General features: G+C 41.6%; 2 protein-coding genes across 2 annotated transcripts in view; both read right to left on the bottom strand.

Moving 5' to 3' along the window:
- Positions 1-1,152: 1,152 nt before the first annotated feature.
- On the bottom strand, positions 1,153-4,945 carry wdr89 (WD repeat domain 89). The gene is made up of 2 exons (XM_004554678.3): positions 4,763-4,945; positions 1,153-4,046 (listed from the first exon to the last, which is right to left on the bottom strand). Exon 2 carries the CDS (start codon positions 4,025-4,027, stop codon positions 2,891-2,893), a length of 1,137 nt encoding a protein of 378 aa, XP_004554735.1. The 5' UTR covers positions 4,028-4,046; positions 4,763-4,945; the 3' UTR covers positions 1,153-2,890.
- Positions 4,946-7,950: 3,005 nt separating this feature from the next.
- sgpp1b (sphingosine-1-phosphate phosphatase 1b) overlaps positions 7,951-14,710 on the bottom strand; it is a 28,662-nt gene continuing 21,902 nt past the window's right edge. The window contains exon 3 of the mRNA XM_004554677.4: positions 7,951-13,028. Coding sequence (XP_004554734.3) covers positions 12,477-13,028 — 552 coding nt within the window. The 3' untranslated portion in view covers positions 7,951-12,476. The remainder of the gene's footprint in view (positions 13,029-14,710) is intronic.

The raw sequence follows: 14,710 nt of genomic DNA, 5'->3' as shown, positions 1-14,710 counted from the left end.
GGGTCCTGCAGCTGCAAAACTAGCCCAGGTCATCACCCTGTGCTTTATTATTAGCATTTGTGCTGATATGCTGGTACAAGGCTGTGTACATTTTGGCCAAACATCTCCCCTCTCCTCTCGTCTGTCCAAAGGATGTTGCTCCAGAAGTCTTGTGGTTTGTTCAGATGCAACTTGACAAACTTTAGCCACGCTGCCATGTTCTGTTTTGAGAGAAGAGGCTTTCTCCTAGCAACCCTTGCAAACAAGACATACTTGTTCAGTATTTGCTAATTGTGCTGTCATGAACTTTAACGTTTAACTTGTCTGGGCCTGCAGACTCTGAGCTGTGGCTCTTGGGGGTTTTTGTCATTTCTCTTCACGTTGCACAGTCTGACCCTGGGGTGAATTTGCTGTGATGTCCACTTCTGGGAAGATTGTGGGATTATGTTAATGCACAGCTAAAACCGCCAAAACCTCTGCTGTTACAGGGCTGCTCACGCTTTCTGATGATCAGTTAATCGAGTGCATCTGATCAGCAGCATGTGGCTGCTACTTACCCTCTTAAATCCTGTGGAAGCAGTGAGGGTGTACTTAGTTTCCACAGAGTCCTGTGAAAACTTCACATTAAGGTACCAAACATTTATAGTAAAACACAGGATGTGAAGTCCTCTCTGAAACTGAGTACATTAGGTACACCAAATTTGGATAGCTTTTTCTTTCCTTTTACATGTAAATATCATTTAGCTTCCAGAGTGAGACTCCAAAAAGACTCGTCTTTGTTTTGTCTGTCTGTATTTACTAATAGAATGTAATGACTCAGCTGATGTTTTCACACTGCAAAAAATTCATAGAGTAATGAATGGTTAAAAGAATGCAAAGATGAAGCCTGAGTCACCGCAATGATCGCTAATGTGAATGAGATTCACCGCATGATTCCACTGGCTAGAATTAAACACACACACAGACACTTGCACTGCCAGTCTAGTTATTCCACTTGCTGCCATTTGAGAAGGATAGCTGCAGTCTCAGCGTGATCACACTGTGGCGGGCAGCTCGGGTGACTTTCAGGAAGTAATCCAGTAATAACAGCTGGCCAGCTGAAGGAATCATTGCAACTAGAAGATAGAAAGTGTAAAAATGGATATAGGAGGAAGCTGTCAGTATGTCATACTATACAGTGTAACAAGATTTAATGCATAGTATGTTTCATTGTACTTAGTGGAAATCAGTCATCGGGGAACTTTACAATACCAGTTAAACCTCACTTATAACAAACAGTTTACTGTTTTTAAGATGTCCTTGTCCTGGAGATGAATCCTTGTGTTTGGAGACGTATTCCTGCACATGGTGGCTCTTATTTACTATTGACTGCGCCACATCTGTGCCACTTTTTACCAGTATTCTGCCACGGAAACCCTTAAATATGTGCTACAATGGTGTTGGAAGATAATCTGGGCAACTTTACTACAGTTTACTTTTCTTGTAGTTATTCTGCTCATTTCTGACCTTACTGGGGGGTAGGCCTAAATAGCTCTCATTGTGGGTTTGATCAACCAGAGACTCAATCATGTCAATGCTCAGTGTCAGTAGACTGGCAGTGATATGCTGTTTATTAGTAGTAGTAAATGTGAGAATATGCCAAGCAGGGTTGCGGATTATTACTTCTTTTTTAAATTCATTGATTGATCATTTGATCCATGTAAAACAAACACCCACATCAACATTTCAAAGCTGAGAAATCATAAAAAGTCCTGTATTGCCCAACCATCGATTGCGATACAGCAAAATGAATCAAAAACAGCTGAAAATCTGATGCATTGTTTTTTACAGAAACTGGACACTTCCTGCTCATTTCCAGCTCCAGATTTTTATACTCGACTTTGCTTGAGTAGCTTTGCATGATTCCAGTGTTAGAATAATGCTTATTTCTCTCATCTGTCTCAAACAAGCTGTTTTAACTCCTCTTCTTTTAAGTCAAACGAAAATTTTAAACAGCAGGTGGGAGGGTCCTCTGTCCCCAAGAGTACCATGTCAGGAGCTGACACTGGAGCTAGTTTTAAATTCTAGTCATTTTTGGTTGATTAACTATTCTATTAATTGACAAATCATTTCTAGTCTAAAACATGAGTGACACCTGTCAAGTAGCTACAAAAGAGCAAGGGTGGCAATGAATGTGAATCCCAGCAGCATACGATTATGATACCAGCAAACAGTGACGTCTCCTCGTCCGCTTTGTGTCGCTTTCTGGAAAACATCAGATGTAAGCAAGCACATAGAGCACAGGACAGATGAATGTGAGAATACAGACATGAAAAGCTGCTTTTATGATTCAATGAACATAAATCACTAAACCAATCAGTGGAAAATGTCCAGCCAAAGAGAACTAAGGCTGTGCAGAGCTCTGAGGATGGTGGCTGGTGATGTGCTGGAACAGCAATTGTAGCCTAAAAACTGAGATGTGCTTCTAGAGGAATGCTCCAGTCCTGTGTGCTACAAATATAATAACTATAAAGACTGATTGTTGTGGTGCAGTCACACAGCATGCCAAAGTTTTTATTAAACACACACAGCTCTCTTCATATTAAAATACTTGCCCTGTTTGTTAGCTGGGGCCACCAGATCTTTATCAAAGACTAAAATACAATTTGCCTTTCAAAGTCACCTGGTCGCAATTTTCCTGCAAGCTGGTTTCTTTGTAAACACTAAAAAGGTCCACATTCAGGCTGCTATGACACACAAGAATATGTTTTGCTTGTAAACAGAACTGCACAGTAAAAACAACAGCATCTATCAACAGCTGAGGCAAAGATGAACACCATTTCATCTGCTTACTGACATCGTCCTCAGCAGCTGAGCTGCTTTAAATTGTAGGACACAGGGCTGCTTCAGTCAGGTTCACTTTGTTCCTCTGCTACGCCGTCTTCTTTTCTCTGTGGTAGCCGTGTTTTTTATGAGGTCTGGATTTGAGTCTTAGAGCTGACTCGCTCTTCATAGACTCCCTTTTCCCTGGTGTGAGCTCCTCTCCACCCGGTTTCCACAGCAGAAGCTGTGCATCCTCCCCCCCGGTGAACAACGCCTCCTCTGCTGCATCCCACAGGAAGCAGCGCACCGTGGAGGCGTGGCCACCCTCTAGGCTCCTGAGCAGATGAAGACCCCTGGCGTCACACTCCATCAGGTGGAGGTCTCCGTTGTTCTTCCCGCCGACCACCAGCAGCTTTTGGGTGTCCTCTAGCCACCGCCCCCCCACCAGGTAGTCCACGCCTCGCCCGTCAGCCAGTAGAGTCAGGCTGCGAGCGTCGGAGGTGCTGAAGATGGTGAGAGGCTCATCTGTATCCAGCTGGCCCAAATCCCACAGGTGCAGCCCCTCATCGTGGCTGAGGCACAGCAGCTGGGTGTAGTTGGCCCCGGACCAGCACACTGAGCTCGCTGATGAGTCGCTGTTGCAGGTGGCGAGCAGCGCATCCTCCTCCGCCCCCCGGCTGAGGTCGAAAACATTAACAAGGCCATCTGTGGAGCCCGAAGCCAGGCGGTCCTTATCCCGGGGATGGAAGCGCACCTGTGTGATGTCATCGCTGTGCGACTCAGAGTATACCCCAAGAAGCCCACCTGCCGGTTTCCTGGAATCCCAGAAAATGAGGAAGCTGTCCTCGCTGTCCACTTGCTCAGTGCCGGCACACAGGAGCATGTCACTGCAGCTCAGGTCGAAGCTGCAGTAACAGTGCGCTGGATCGCTTTTAAACTTCTGGGCTGCCTCCGTCCCGGGTTGGCGGACGTCCCACACGCGGACCGTCCCGTCAGCAGAACCGGAGTACAGGAGGTCAGAGGAGGTGTGGCCAAACGTGACCCCGCAGAGCCGCCCATTGTGGCCTTGATACTCTCCCACTTGCTTCAAAGTGTCCTTGTTGTGCAGGTGGATGGTGAAGTTGGAGCAGGACACCGCCAGAAGGCCACTCGGCTGCAAGGCAACATCCAGCAGGTAGGTGGGTTCCTCCGGACAGGACCGCCTAGCGATGGACAGAACTTTAAGCTTCTCCTCCAAACCCTCCATGGAAGCTCCTGATGAGTTCCTAATGAGATGGAATAATTAAAAAGACACAGAACTCTGATCAGCAAATCCAGCAACTTTGTCTTTCACTTCCTGTCAGTGGTTAAAACCCTGAGATCCACCTGTGCCTGCAACTCATCGGTTTTATAATCTAATACAGAGCTGCTTTTCTACAACTGTGTAATAACCAGCAGTTCCACAGCGGTCTGAATGTGCCCATGTTTATTCATGTGGAAGGAGACTTGTGGGAACAGTTTCTCCCACTCACAGATAATTGTGAATATTCTTCTAAATTATGCAGCAATAACAGTGCTCCTACACCACAGTGTTATCAGTCTGTGTGTAGCTTCACTGGGGAAAATACAAAGTTGTTTTTGTTTTAATATATCCTAAACTTTTTCTTTCTGAAACACCAAAGTAAAACTGCTTACAATTCAGTCTCCTATAACAAGACTCAATAGCAAATGTATATTATCTACAGCTTTCTTTATTTGCTACATACATACGCATATGAGAACACAGCTGATGATGTTTAATAAATTGCCTAATCCAATTTTGTAATTCGGCCCCAAATTAAAACACTTCCAAAACCGCTCCATTATTCATGTTTTAGCTCTAAACACGAGTTTTAGGGATTTTTTTAGAGTTTGGCGCTGGGGTCTGTAGCTCCACGTTCATCGCTCATCGCTGTGTAGTGAATGTTATCGTGTCGCGTGCTGTTAAAGCCGACCTTCCTACCTGCTACAAATGAAGGGAAACTCCCGGTGTGTTACACACTAGTGTTTGGACACGTCCGCCGCCATTCTGGACACAACACAACAGCCCACTGCCACGTTATTACAATAAAAGACTTTGGCGTTAAAGCTCTTAAAAACACGTAACTGAGTTCATTTCACCGAAAACTACGCATGGAGGAAGTGCTTTGTGTCACAGTGTGTACAGACCGGGTGGAAACGTTCTTCATGACATAGTTCCGTTTGTGCGTTTCGTACTTATTACTTTTTTTCATATTCTGTTTTTATCTTTATTTTTAAAATATTTATTATGAATTTATTTCCCTCACAGTGCACTTTATTATAACGTTCCTTGTGAATAGTTTATATTTAATTTTTTTAATAAAATGAAAAATGTGGGAAATGTCACTATTACACTGTGCTTACGTAAGAAAAGACATAAAAACTGTATATATTTACATTTCTTGATTTTATATTTATCTCAGCTAAAAATTGTGCAAAAATGTCTGTTCTCTCTTTCTCTCTCTCTTTAGAATTTAAAGGGTTTAATGTATCTCTGCAGTGAGTCAGCCAGTCTCAAGGCTTGGATTTAATCAAAGAGCAGAACTGAGACGTTATACTCAACAAGTAAATTACGAGGTCCTTAAACTGAGACTTGATTCATCATGCACCGGGGTTTCGTCTAATTATTTTGCAGAGGAAAGATTAATCAGCTTATTCAAGAAACACAGCTGCCGCGCATCAGAAATATAAATTAAATATGTAAAACGACCTATGAAGCGTTGCAGCAATCTCTTATTATATTTTTCTTCAATTTTTTCTTCTTAAATCTGTTTTTTTTTTTTCGCCTTTGGCAATTTCAGATGGCTTTTTGTTACAGACATACTTTAAAAAAGGGAACAGAACAAGAAACTCAAACATATCAAAACAAAGGGGCAAAGCTGATCTGGTTCTACTAGAAGGATTGCCTTAGGATGAAATAAATTCAGGTGTGATACCTGTGTCGTCCAGCAGGTGGCAGCAGGAGCAGCTCTCACAGGTCTCAAACTGTTCGAGGCTTTCCAGCTGACCCAAATCTGACATTGGAGCCACACAGAAACAAATTAAAGACAACCTCAGTCTTCGGGGGTACTGGAGTAAGAGGAGGAGAGTGAAGGAGACTTTTTCCTTTTTATTATCCGTCATTTCAGACAACACTCACACAGCTGACATGACTCACTCTTGTTCTGATGTCTTTCGTGTTTCTCAAAGCTCTTTATATAATCCCACCTTCCCCATATTTGCATCTGCTTCAAACAAATCTACTTGCTTTGTCTCTCAATTTGCATCTTTTTGTGGTCATTTAACGTGTGTTCATACTCACTGTGCATCACTTTGTATTCTGGTTTTTGACACAGTGCCCCTGTGCGGCACATTTTAGTCCTTTTGTGGGTCTTTTGTACTCATTGTCATATTTGTTTGCAGTTTATTGTTTATTTTGCATTACTTTGTCATGTGTGCTTTGTGTTCCTCAATGGTCCATTTGAGTCTTTTTGCACCAACACTTCACTTTGGTATCATCTATCATCTTTACAGTCCTTCATCTTTTTTGATGACTCTTTGTGGTAATTTTATGTCTCTGTTCTCACTTTTGGTGTTTCTATGGCTCTTTTGTGCCTCTTTGAGCATTTTTTGTGTGTGTGTCTGCAACTTCAATTTGTTTGTGTTGTGAACCTCAGTGTCTCCTGTTAACCTGGAGACAAATGAAGGATTGTGAGCAAAGGTTAACTACAGTTTGAAGTGTGTGAAGTTTCTGCAGCTTTAGCCCGGACTGACACACTCGTCTTTCCCAGTAAAACATCCACAAGGCTTCAGCCGCAGTCTTGAGCGCTGTCACGTTCTAAAGCAAAGGAAAAAAAGAAGTAAGGGAAAGTCTTTCATGTTCAGGCCAGTAGCTGGAGTTTCTCTTCCCCTCCTCAGCTGAGCAGCTTTGGCAGAACAAAGTGGAAAGTTGGTCCTCCTGTGACACATCACAGCTCTGCAGCAGGAGAAACAAACACAGAAGAGACTGCGTCATCAAAAAAAAAAAAACAACCCAAACAGTCAAGTTCTTATGCAAATAGTCACCTGTTCACATGTTCTTTTACATGTGGACTGAATTTGACCCATTTCAGGATTACTGTCCTCACCAGCACAGGTTTTGCTTCGTGAGACTTCCTGATTAAAGCCGCTGCAGTTTGGTGACAGATGAATCAGAGGTCTGTTAGTTTTTCCATCATGCCTCAAAGCAAAGCTGGGCTGACATTCACACATGCACACACACACATACACACAAATCATTTATCCATGATAAAACAAAAAACACTGAAAGTTTGGGATGGCTGCATCCAAAGCATGGGAGAGCTGACATCACACAGAACAGTTTAGGTGGACCTGGATGAAGTTATTTGTTGAAAATTTCTTTGAACACCTTTTAAAAGCGGGCAGCTTAGTGGCACCGTAGTTCGCACTGCTGCCTCACAGCAAGAAGGCTTTGAGGTCAAATCCACCATCTGGCCGGGGGACTGTCTGCGTGGGTTCACTCTGGCTTCCTCCCACAGGCGTCCAGCAGCTGAAGGTGGCCTGGCAGAGCATTTGGTGATGTCCATGGATTCTAGACATCAGGCAGTCACCGAGTGCAAAAGGATTCATCCAAGTATCAAAAACATTTGTTACATTTCAAATTATTCGTTTTGATCCTCTGACTATTATAAAATATCTGTAGTTGAAACCAAAGTAATGTAAAATGTTGTAATTCAAAAAGTTTGTAAAACCCCTCAAATTAAAGTTCCACGTGTGCACTTGACTCACATCTTATTTGATTTAAAATCCACAGTGGTGGTGCGCAGAGGCAAAACTACAAACACATATATTTTTGTAACTCTTACAAAATGTGTGTTCAGTATACTACATTATGTTCATCCTTAGAGGAAGATTTAACCAGATTAAAGAAGCAAAAGTTTTCAAGGTCATGGCTATGGGTGCACCAGTGAAAATAATGTCCAAGGCCAGACCTACAGAATAATTAGTAACATTTTTTTTTTTACAGTGAGAAAGATTCAGTAAGAACAAACTTTCAAATGGTTTTACATTCATGTCCACAACTCCACACGCACACGCACGTTTTCATTCTGCAGTCTGTCACTGCAGGGAATAACTGAGGACAAGCAGGCACATATTTGATTCTCTCATTTATTATTCTCAGTTAATTCACACAGACAGAAATAAGCCACATTTTCAATCACAGATGAAAACCAACAATAAAGCCCTGCAGAAACATGAAGAAAATACTGTGAAAGTGAGCGAGACTTCACAAATAAAGAAGGAATCATGAAGGGTTTGATTACAAGCTGAAACTCACAAGAGTTCACCTCGTCTCTCTACTCTCTGACTGCGATTTGGAATGAAAGCCGCGAATTATCAGGGAGAAAAAGGCAAATTCATTTCTGCATCAAACATGTAGACTTAAAGACAAAGACTTGCAAATTTTCCTCAAGACAGCAACTAAAAAGCAAAAGTAGGGGCAATATTAAAAACTGTTCTTGTTTTTTTTATAAACAGGAAACTTGTCATCCTCCCATATTTATATACATCTACAAAGTGCAAGAGGCAACATGACGGCACAGAGCTGAGGACAGAGGAAGGCACTGACGTGTAGGGCAGTTTAGCTACACAGTTTAAATACTGCATATTTGGTCAAGAAAGACGTTTTTTCCTCTGAGATCCAGTATTTAAAAAAAGAAGAAATCAAATCTCCATCTTGTGAGTTGACAAAGCAGAGCTGGCTGTTCAAACCAATCATTGAACAGATTAAGGAAAAACCGTTTTAAATATTGTATTGCAAGAACTAAAGTTATCATAATAATAAATTAGGATCAGTTTGACAAGCATATTGTGTTATTACAGTATATAGACTTTGGTGACTCTGTCCATCCATCTCCTAATGACATTACAAATAATAAAGAAATTCTGTAATTCAGCCACATCATACCACAGAAAATAACACAGACTATATATTTTTGACAGATCAATTTAGGATTTCAAAAATATATTAATGTACCGAAATAATATCAACAAAAGATCACGATCACAACAAAGCAAAATCACGATTAAGATGATATAAAAACAGAGCCAAACAAAACTATATGATGCATTTTAAAGATGTTGTACCAAATATACATCTTTAAGTTTATAATTAGGCTCGTCGAACATCACGAGGCCAGCCCTGCTTTGACTCCACAAAAAAGAACATCCACAGGTGGAAACCAGTCTCCAAACACAGGAACATATCACAGCGAGACGTGTCAGGGAGTTCAGCTTCATCTCCTTTGTCGATGTGCAGGGGAAATGTCCTTAAAGATCACAGATGACAAATGTTGCTTTGTCATCGACTTCTTGCAGTTTGAGCTTCTGTCCGTCACTCACACAAACTCAGCTCAGCCACAGGATTAACCCAAACTGGGTTTTGTCACTGAAACAGAAATAAACTTCTCTTTTCTGTGGAACAGAGACAAAACCGCATGCCCAAACACACGCACAAAAACGTCAAGAAATATACAAACGCTCTGACAAACACAAACATATTTGTGCACGAGGCAAGGCCACAGGAAGTGAAACGAGCCAGGCGGCTGACAAATGCAGAGAGTAAGCTGGTCCGTTTGGCTTTGACGAGTCGGTTAATTAGAGGCAAATCTGCAGCTGGATTAAGTTAAAATACTAAACTATATGTGAACATCCTAAAGAATTAAACCAATGCAATCAGCAGCTCTCATCACATCATTGGATTATCATTTCAGACAGAAGTAGTCGACTACAGAAAAACAATAAAATCTAATTCCTCAAACATACCACAGAAAATTGTAGTATCCAGGGACAGTTAAGGTCACTTATGAAGGGAAGACTCCAGATGTTTGCTGGTTCAAGCTGCTATACTGGAAAATTTCTCTGCTACTGCACAGATGTCTGTAAATGACTGAATCTTACTTGCATTAGCTAACAGGTGCTAAGGTAAGTAAAGCATCTATTCATTATAACGGTCACTCGTCATAGTGTTTACCGACCAACTGCAAGACGACAAATCAAAGGGAACTACTGATTGGACTGCATTGAGGACCAGCTCCACCTTCATTATTTTTGCCTGGCTCGGAGGGGGAACAGTGCATTCTGGGAACAGTGCATTTATTTTAGCAGAGTACCGTACACAAAACTAACATAAATAAATCAGCTTGGCAAAAAAAAAAGAAGAAGAAAAAGAAATTAAGACTAAAGAAATGTGTGTCAATGGCAGCATCCTGCTGGGAGAAAAACTTTTTTTAAATGTGCCTTTAAGCAAGGCACACACAGCTTAGAAACAGGAAGCAGGCATCTGGGCTCCTGGCCTCAGTCTTTATACTCAGGTTCAGGTTAGAGTGGTCGAAGGAAGCTTTGTTAATCAACTAATTAACCAATTAATCACTAGTTGTGGTGTGGAGGAGTTCGGGTAAGAGTCCGAGTGGAAGCTTTTTTTTTTATTGCAAATGTAAAATGCTTTTTAACAAGTTTAACATCACCAGAGTCTTACGATGATAGATTCTGCTCTGACATCTTACCAAGCTACATTTGAATCAAATAGTTCTTTCACAATGGAAATAGAAAAAAACAAAACGCAGCAAAACCTCAAAAATCCTTGTAAAACACAACAGATGTGCTTTTGGGGAGACAATAACGTGACGGATGGAAGTGATAACCTGATGGTAAACAGCTGATAGCAAACATGTATGCACAGTATTACAGGATCAGTAATACTGTACTTTGCATCTTCTTCTCCATGTTATACAACAACTCTGCTTCTTTTTAGTGTCTCAGTGCAAAAGTTGACATGTTTTGGCTTCTGTCACATGTGTAGCTGTTCCATCATGTTATCACCTCCCCAGAAGCATATCTTTTGTGATTTTCTTTGTTTACTTCCATTGCATTTTGTTCAACTTCTGTTGTGTTTTGTGTGCTTTCTGGATTGTTTTTCTATTTGCTGGCGTTTTCTTATGTTGCAGTGCATTTGACTTCTCAGGGCAACCATGTGTTTGATTACTTTTGTCAAAGGCATTTAAAAAGTTCACGTTCACGCCGCTTTTCTGGAGCAATTGTGTCTTCAAAATTTGAAGACAAAATTTTCCTACATTTATAGAATCAAGTATCAAATTCATGCATGATAAAACAGTGAATAATGTTGCACTTGTAGTCGAATACTTTCTAATATTTTTAGAACGCGCCCGTTGTGCACAAAAAAGTTGTCAATGGAGTTCCAATTTTAGAAACATGAGAAAACTTCCCTCCGGACGGTTTATCTCCACCACCTCCTCCCACCTGACATCAGCAAAAGAACCTCAGCTAAGAACAGGAAGTGGATGTGAGCTGACATCTCTAATAGGAAGCAAGTTTACAGTGTTTAAAAATAAAATAAAATAAAAAAAACAGGCTGAGCTGAGTGCTCCAGTCATTCTTAGAGAACAAAATAAAACCATTAAAACCCTCTCTGTACATTTCCCAAACAAAGCGATGCATTCTCCTTTCCTTTTGCATCGTACAGTATGTGCCTGGTATTTCTTTTTTCTCCCATCGGGTTGCAGGAATAGCAGTCAAACTCAGAACTCAAATAGTGGGGAAAGCCCTTTAAGAAAACACAATCTAACCTCCTGAAAAAACAATGTGGCTGAATTCTCAGACATCAGAGACGTAACAACAAATCAAAAACTTTAATCAAACTGGTTTCCTCTCCACAGGCAGGGGGTTCAGAGGTTAAAGACTAAATGTTCCTCCGATCCAGTAGAGGAACACAGGAATCATAAAATGAAAGGTCTCTTATTGCTTTAAGAATTGAGACAAAGGAGAGTATAATCAAACAGAAACATTAAGAGGCTACTAGACAAAGAACCACACAAAGTTTCAACAGTGACACTGAACTCAAACTACAACATTCTTTAAACTAGTTAAACTAAGCACTTAATTTACAACCCAAACTCATTCTGCCATTGATCCATCTGGACATCCGACTAAAAGAAGACTTTCTATTTTATTTATTTATTCATCACGTGCCTGGATATCGTTGGCTTTCAGACTGTTAGTGAGACTTACTAAGTCTTTTTATTTTCAACATTTTCTGTCAGGCGTTTGAAGATTTATTATTCACTTGAGTTGTTGGAATAATTTAAGTTTTCCTAAAAAAATACTTCTGTGGTTCTTTGCCTGAGCTCTTAATAACAACTTCAGTCATAACAATGCAAATACTAACACATCATCTATTAGTGGTCATGACCTGCATTTTTAGTCTTCTAGAGGCCACTGTTGAAATGCTTTTTTGAATTTGAGGAGTGACTTTCCAGCTCTGAGAGTGTCAAAGCATTATCTGACTGGATTTTACTCTTAAATAAATCTAAAGAACAAAGAGATATCGCTAGTGAACTGTTAACAGTCTAAGCCCATTTTCCATTGCTCAGGATTCACCCGTCTTTAAAAGTAACCTGAGACAACAAAAACAAAAAATCTGATAAAAACTCTGCATCCAGATCAGCAATTAGGCTTTAATGTACCTTCATCAGTCCCAAACCCAGCAACCTCCAGCTAGGGATTAGGCTGTGGATGAAAACAAGCAGCAAAACTGATCTGATGACAGCATTTAGATTTTTACTTCACTTTGACTGGCCACACAGTCAAGTAAGATCCAATCAGGAGAGCTGCATGTAGCTGAAGAGCAGCGGGACCAGGAAGATCACGTTGAAGCCCACTGTCCCGTAGACGATGAAGCGGTAAGGCAGCTCCACCTCCATGTGCTGCCGGGCCTTCCTCAGGTCATCAGTGGGCACTCTGAACGCTCTGCACACCAGTGGGATGGTGATGGCCTTCATCAGCGCCCGCGTGGCCAACAGCACCAGCACTCCCACAACGAGCCGCAACATTACAACAGCCACCAGGCTGGGGCTAAGTGCGGGCATGCTGAGGGGAAGCTGGTCTGGTGTCAAGTCGGGCATCAGGCCCAGGTGGTAGTTGACATGGGAAGCCAAGGCAATGCCGGCACCAGTGCCCAGGATCTGAGCGGTGTCACCACGAGAGGTGCTCCAGGTGTCCAGGGTGAAGGAGAAGAGGCCCAGGCCCAGGTGGAGGGAGATGATGATGATTGGAGCGTAGCGGCAGGTCAAATTGAAGCCATCGATCAGGTCCAGTATCGGCAGGAAGAAGCACAGGATGAGGATGCTGTACAGAAACCCAGCGATGACGTCCTGAAGGAAATACAAAGACAGAAACTGTAAACAAAACAGCACAGCTGAGACTGTCATTGACATGTGTTTCACATGTGTGCAGATGAAAGCAACTATGTTGTGAATTTGGACTGAAACAAAGTGTATGATGTCAGAGGGTGGAGAAGTCTGAAAAGGGGACTGTAAATATCAACCATGTTCTAGTATCCTTCTTGGTAGGTTCTTCTTCCACAAACACCTAGGAGAATACAAGCTCAATTCCAATAAAGTTGGGACAGAAATGTTTTCTCTCAGCCAAAGTTCATTTAAAATGGACTGAGGAAAAGTGGAAAACTGGTCTGTGGTCGATGACAAAAGAAGAGAAAGCCCATGCGCTTTGTTATTAGCGCTCAGTTCCAAAGCCTTCTCTGATTGTATGGGCCTGTTCAGCGAACACAAATTTCCCTCTTGGCTAGAAAACATGATTTATACTGATCATGCATTCTGTGAATAAATGCTGAAACAACACAAGCAGCAGATTAAAATTTTAAACCTGCACAAGCTGATTCAGCAGCAAAATCCCTTTACCAGATAAGGGGTGCTATTATTAGGATATTTATTGGAGCATTTCCTTCAGATGGGAACAAGGAAGTGGATCAGCATTGACAGGAAACAGGAAAACGGGAAGATCTACATGCTGACGAACTCTGGACTCAAACACAAAGGTCACAGCTATTTATTTACTGATCTCTGGAGTAAACTGACAGTTGGCTTCTTGCCTCCTCTAAACCTTTCAAATCTCTGACTTCACCCCAGCTCCTGCTCAACGTCTCCAAGCTGTTTCTGAAATAAGTGACTCCTTGTATCTGGATGGCATTCTGTGATCAGTCTACTACCAATCTAAGAATCCTTACTACCCGACATGGTTCCCACATCACACTGACAGAATCAAAACCCTGACTTGACTTGACAGACATTCATCTGCAACACTGTACCCATATTAAATTAATTCACAATTAAACCTTATTTCTAGATAACGTGTTGTTCCACCAACAAACTTTACAAAAATGACATGAAACACAAATTTTACCTAAGCCGGATCTGTTCCCACGCCTCTGAGACACTGAAGCCTTATTCTTGCATGTTCTTATGTCTCTCTTTTGTTGTAAGAGAGACATGTATCTGGCTGTGTGTGTATGCTGATATAATGCTCAGTGTTCGCAACTGTTTGAATGTTGGGGAGGAAAAGTAACATTTCCTGAAGCACCACAGGGCAGACGGCAACTTAAGCAGCTCTTCAAGTTGAATGTCGGCCTGTGTGTGCGGCTACACTTTGGTTATGGGTTGGGGGGAAAATAACATTTGTAATTTTCTGTGCATTTTCTGGAGTTGATTTTGACGCACTAAACTAGAACTGATAATATGCAACAGTAAAACGACATTTTTTTGTGTTGTCCGAGATTAATTATATAACCGATGTGGAAGGATCGAGGTGCGATCTTTGAATGTGGTTTTAAATGGTGATCCTGCATTACATAGTAGGAGAGGTCTTTCGAGCCTGATCACAGTTGGCGCTCGTAGGGAAAAAAATTAAGCAAAGGCTTGCGTGCGATGAATGGAGTTCCGACAAAGAAAAAAAACCTGGTTACACTGGCAGCAGAAGCCTCTTTTGTTTGATTCATCCTCCAGCTGCTACGGGTGTAGCAAAAGAAGTAACGGTAGAG

This window comes from Maylandia zebra, linkage group LG19 (assembly GCF_041146795.1).
Source record: "Maylandia zebra isolate NMK-2024a linkage group LG19, Mzebra_GT3a, whole genome shotgun sequence".
In the NCBI taxonomy this organism is placed as follows: Eukaryota; Metazoa; Chordata; class Actinopteri; order Cichliformes; family Cichlidae; genus Maylandia; species Maylandia zebra.
The sequence above is the reverse complement of the archived record's forward strand: the minus strand, read 5'-3'. Positions and strand labels throughout refer to the sequence as shown.

Bases quoted from the DNA above. Each gene is read 5' to 3' on its own strand.
- wdr89 (XM_004554678.3), bottom strand. From the start codon at position 4,027: ATGGAGGGTTTGGAGGAGAAGCTTAAAGTTCTGTCCATCGCTAGGCGG.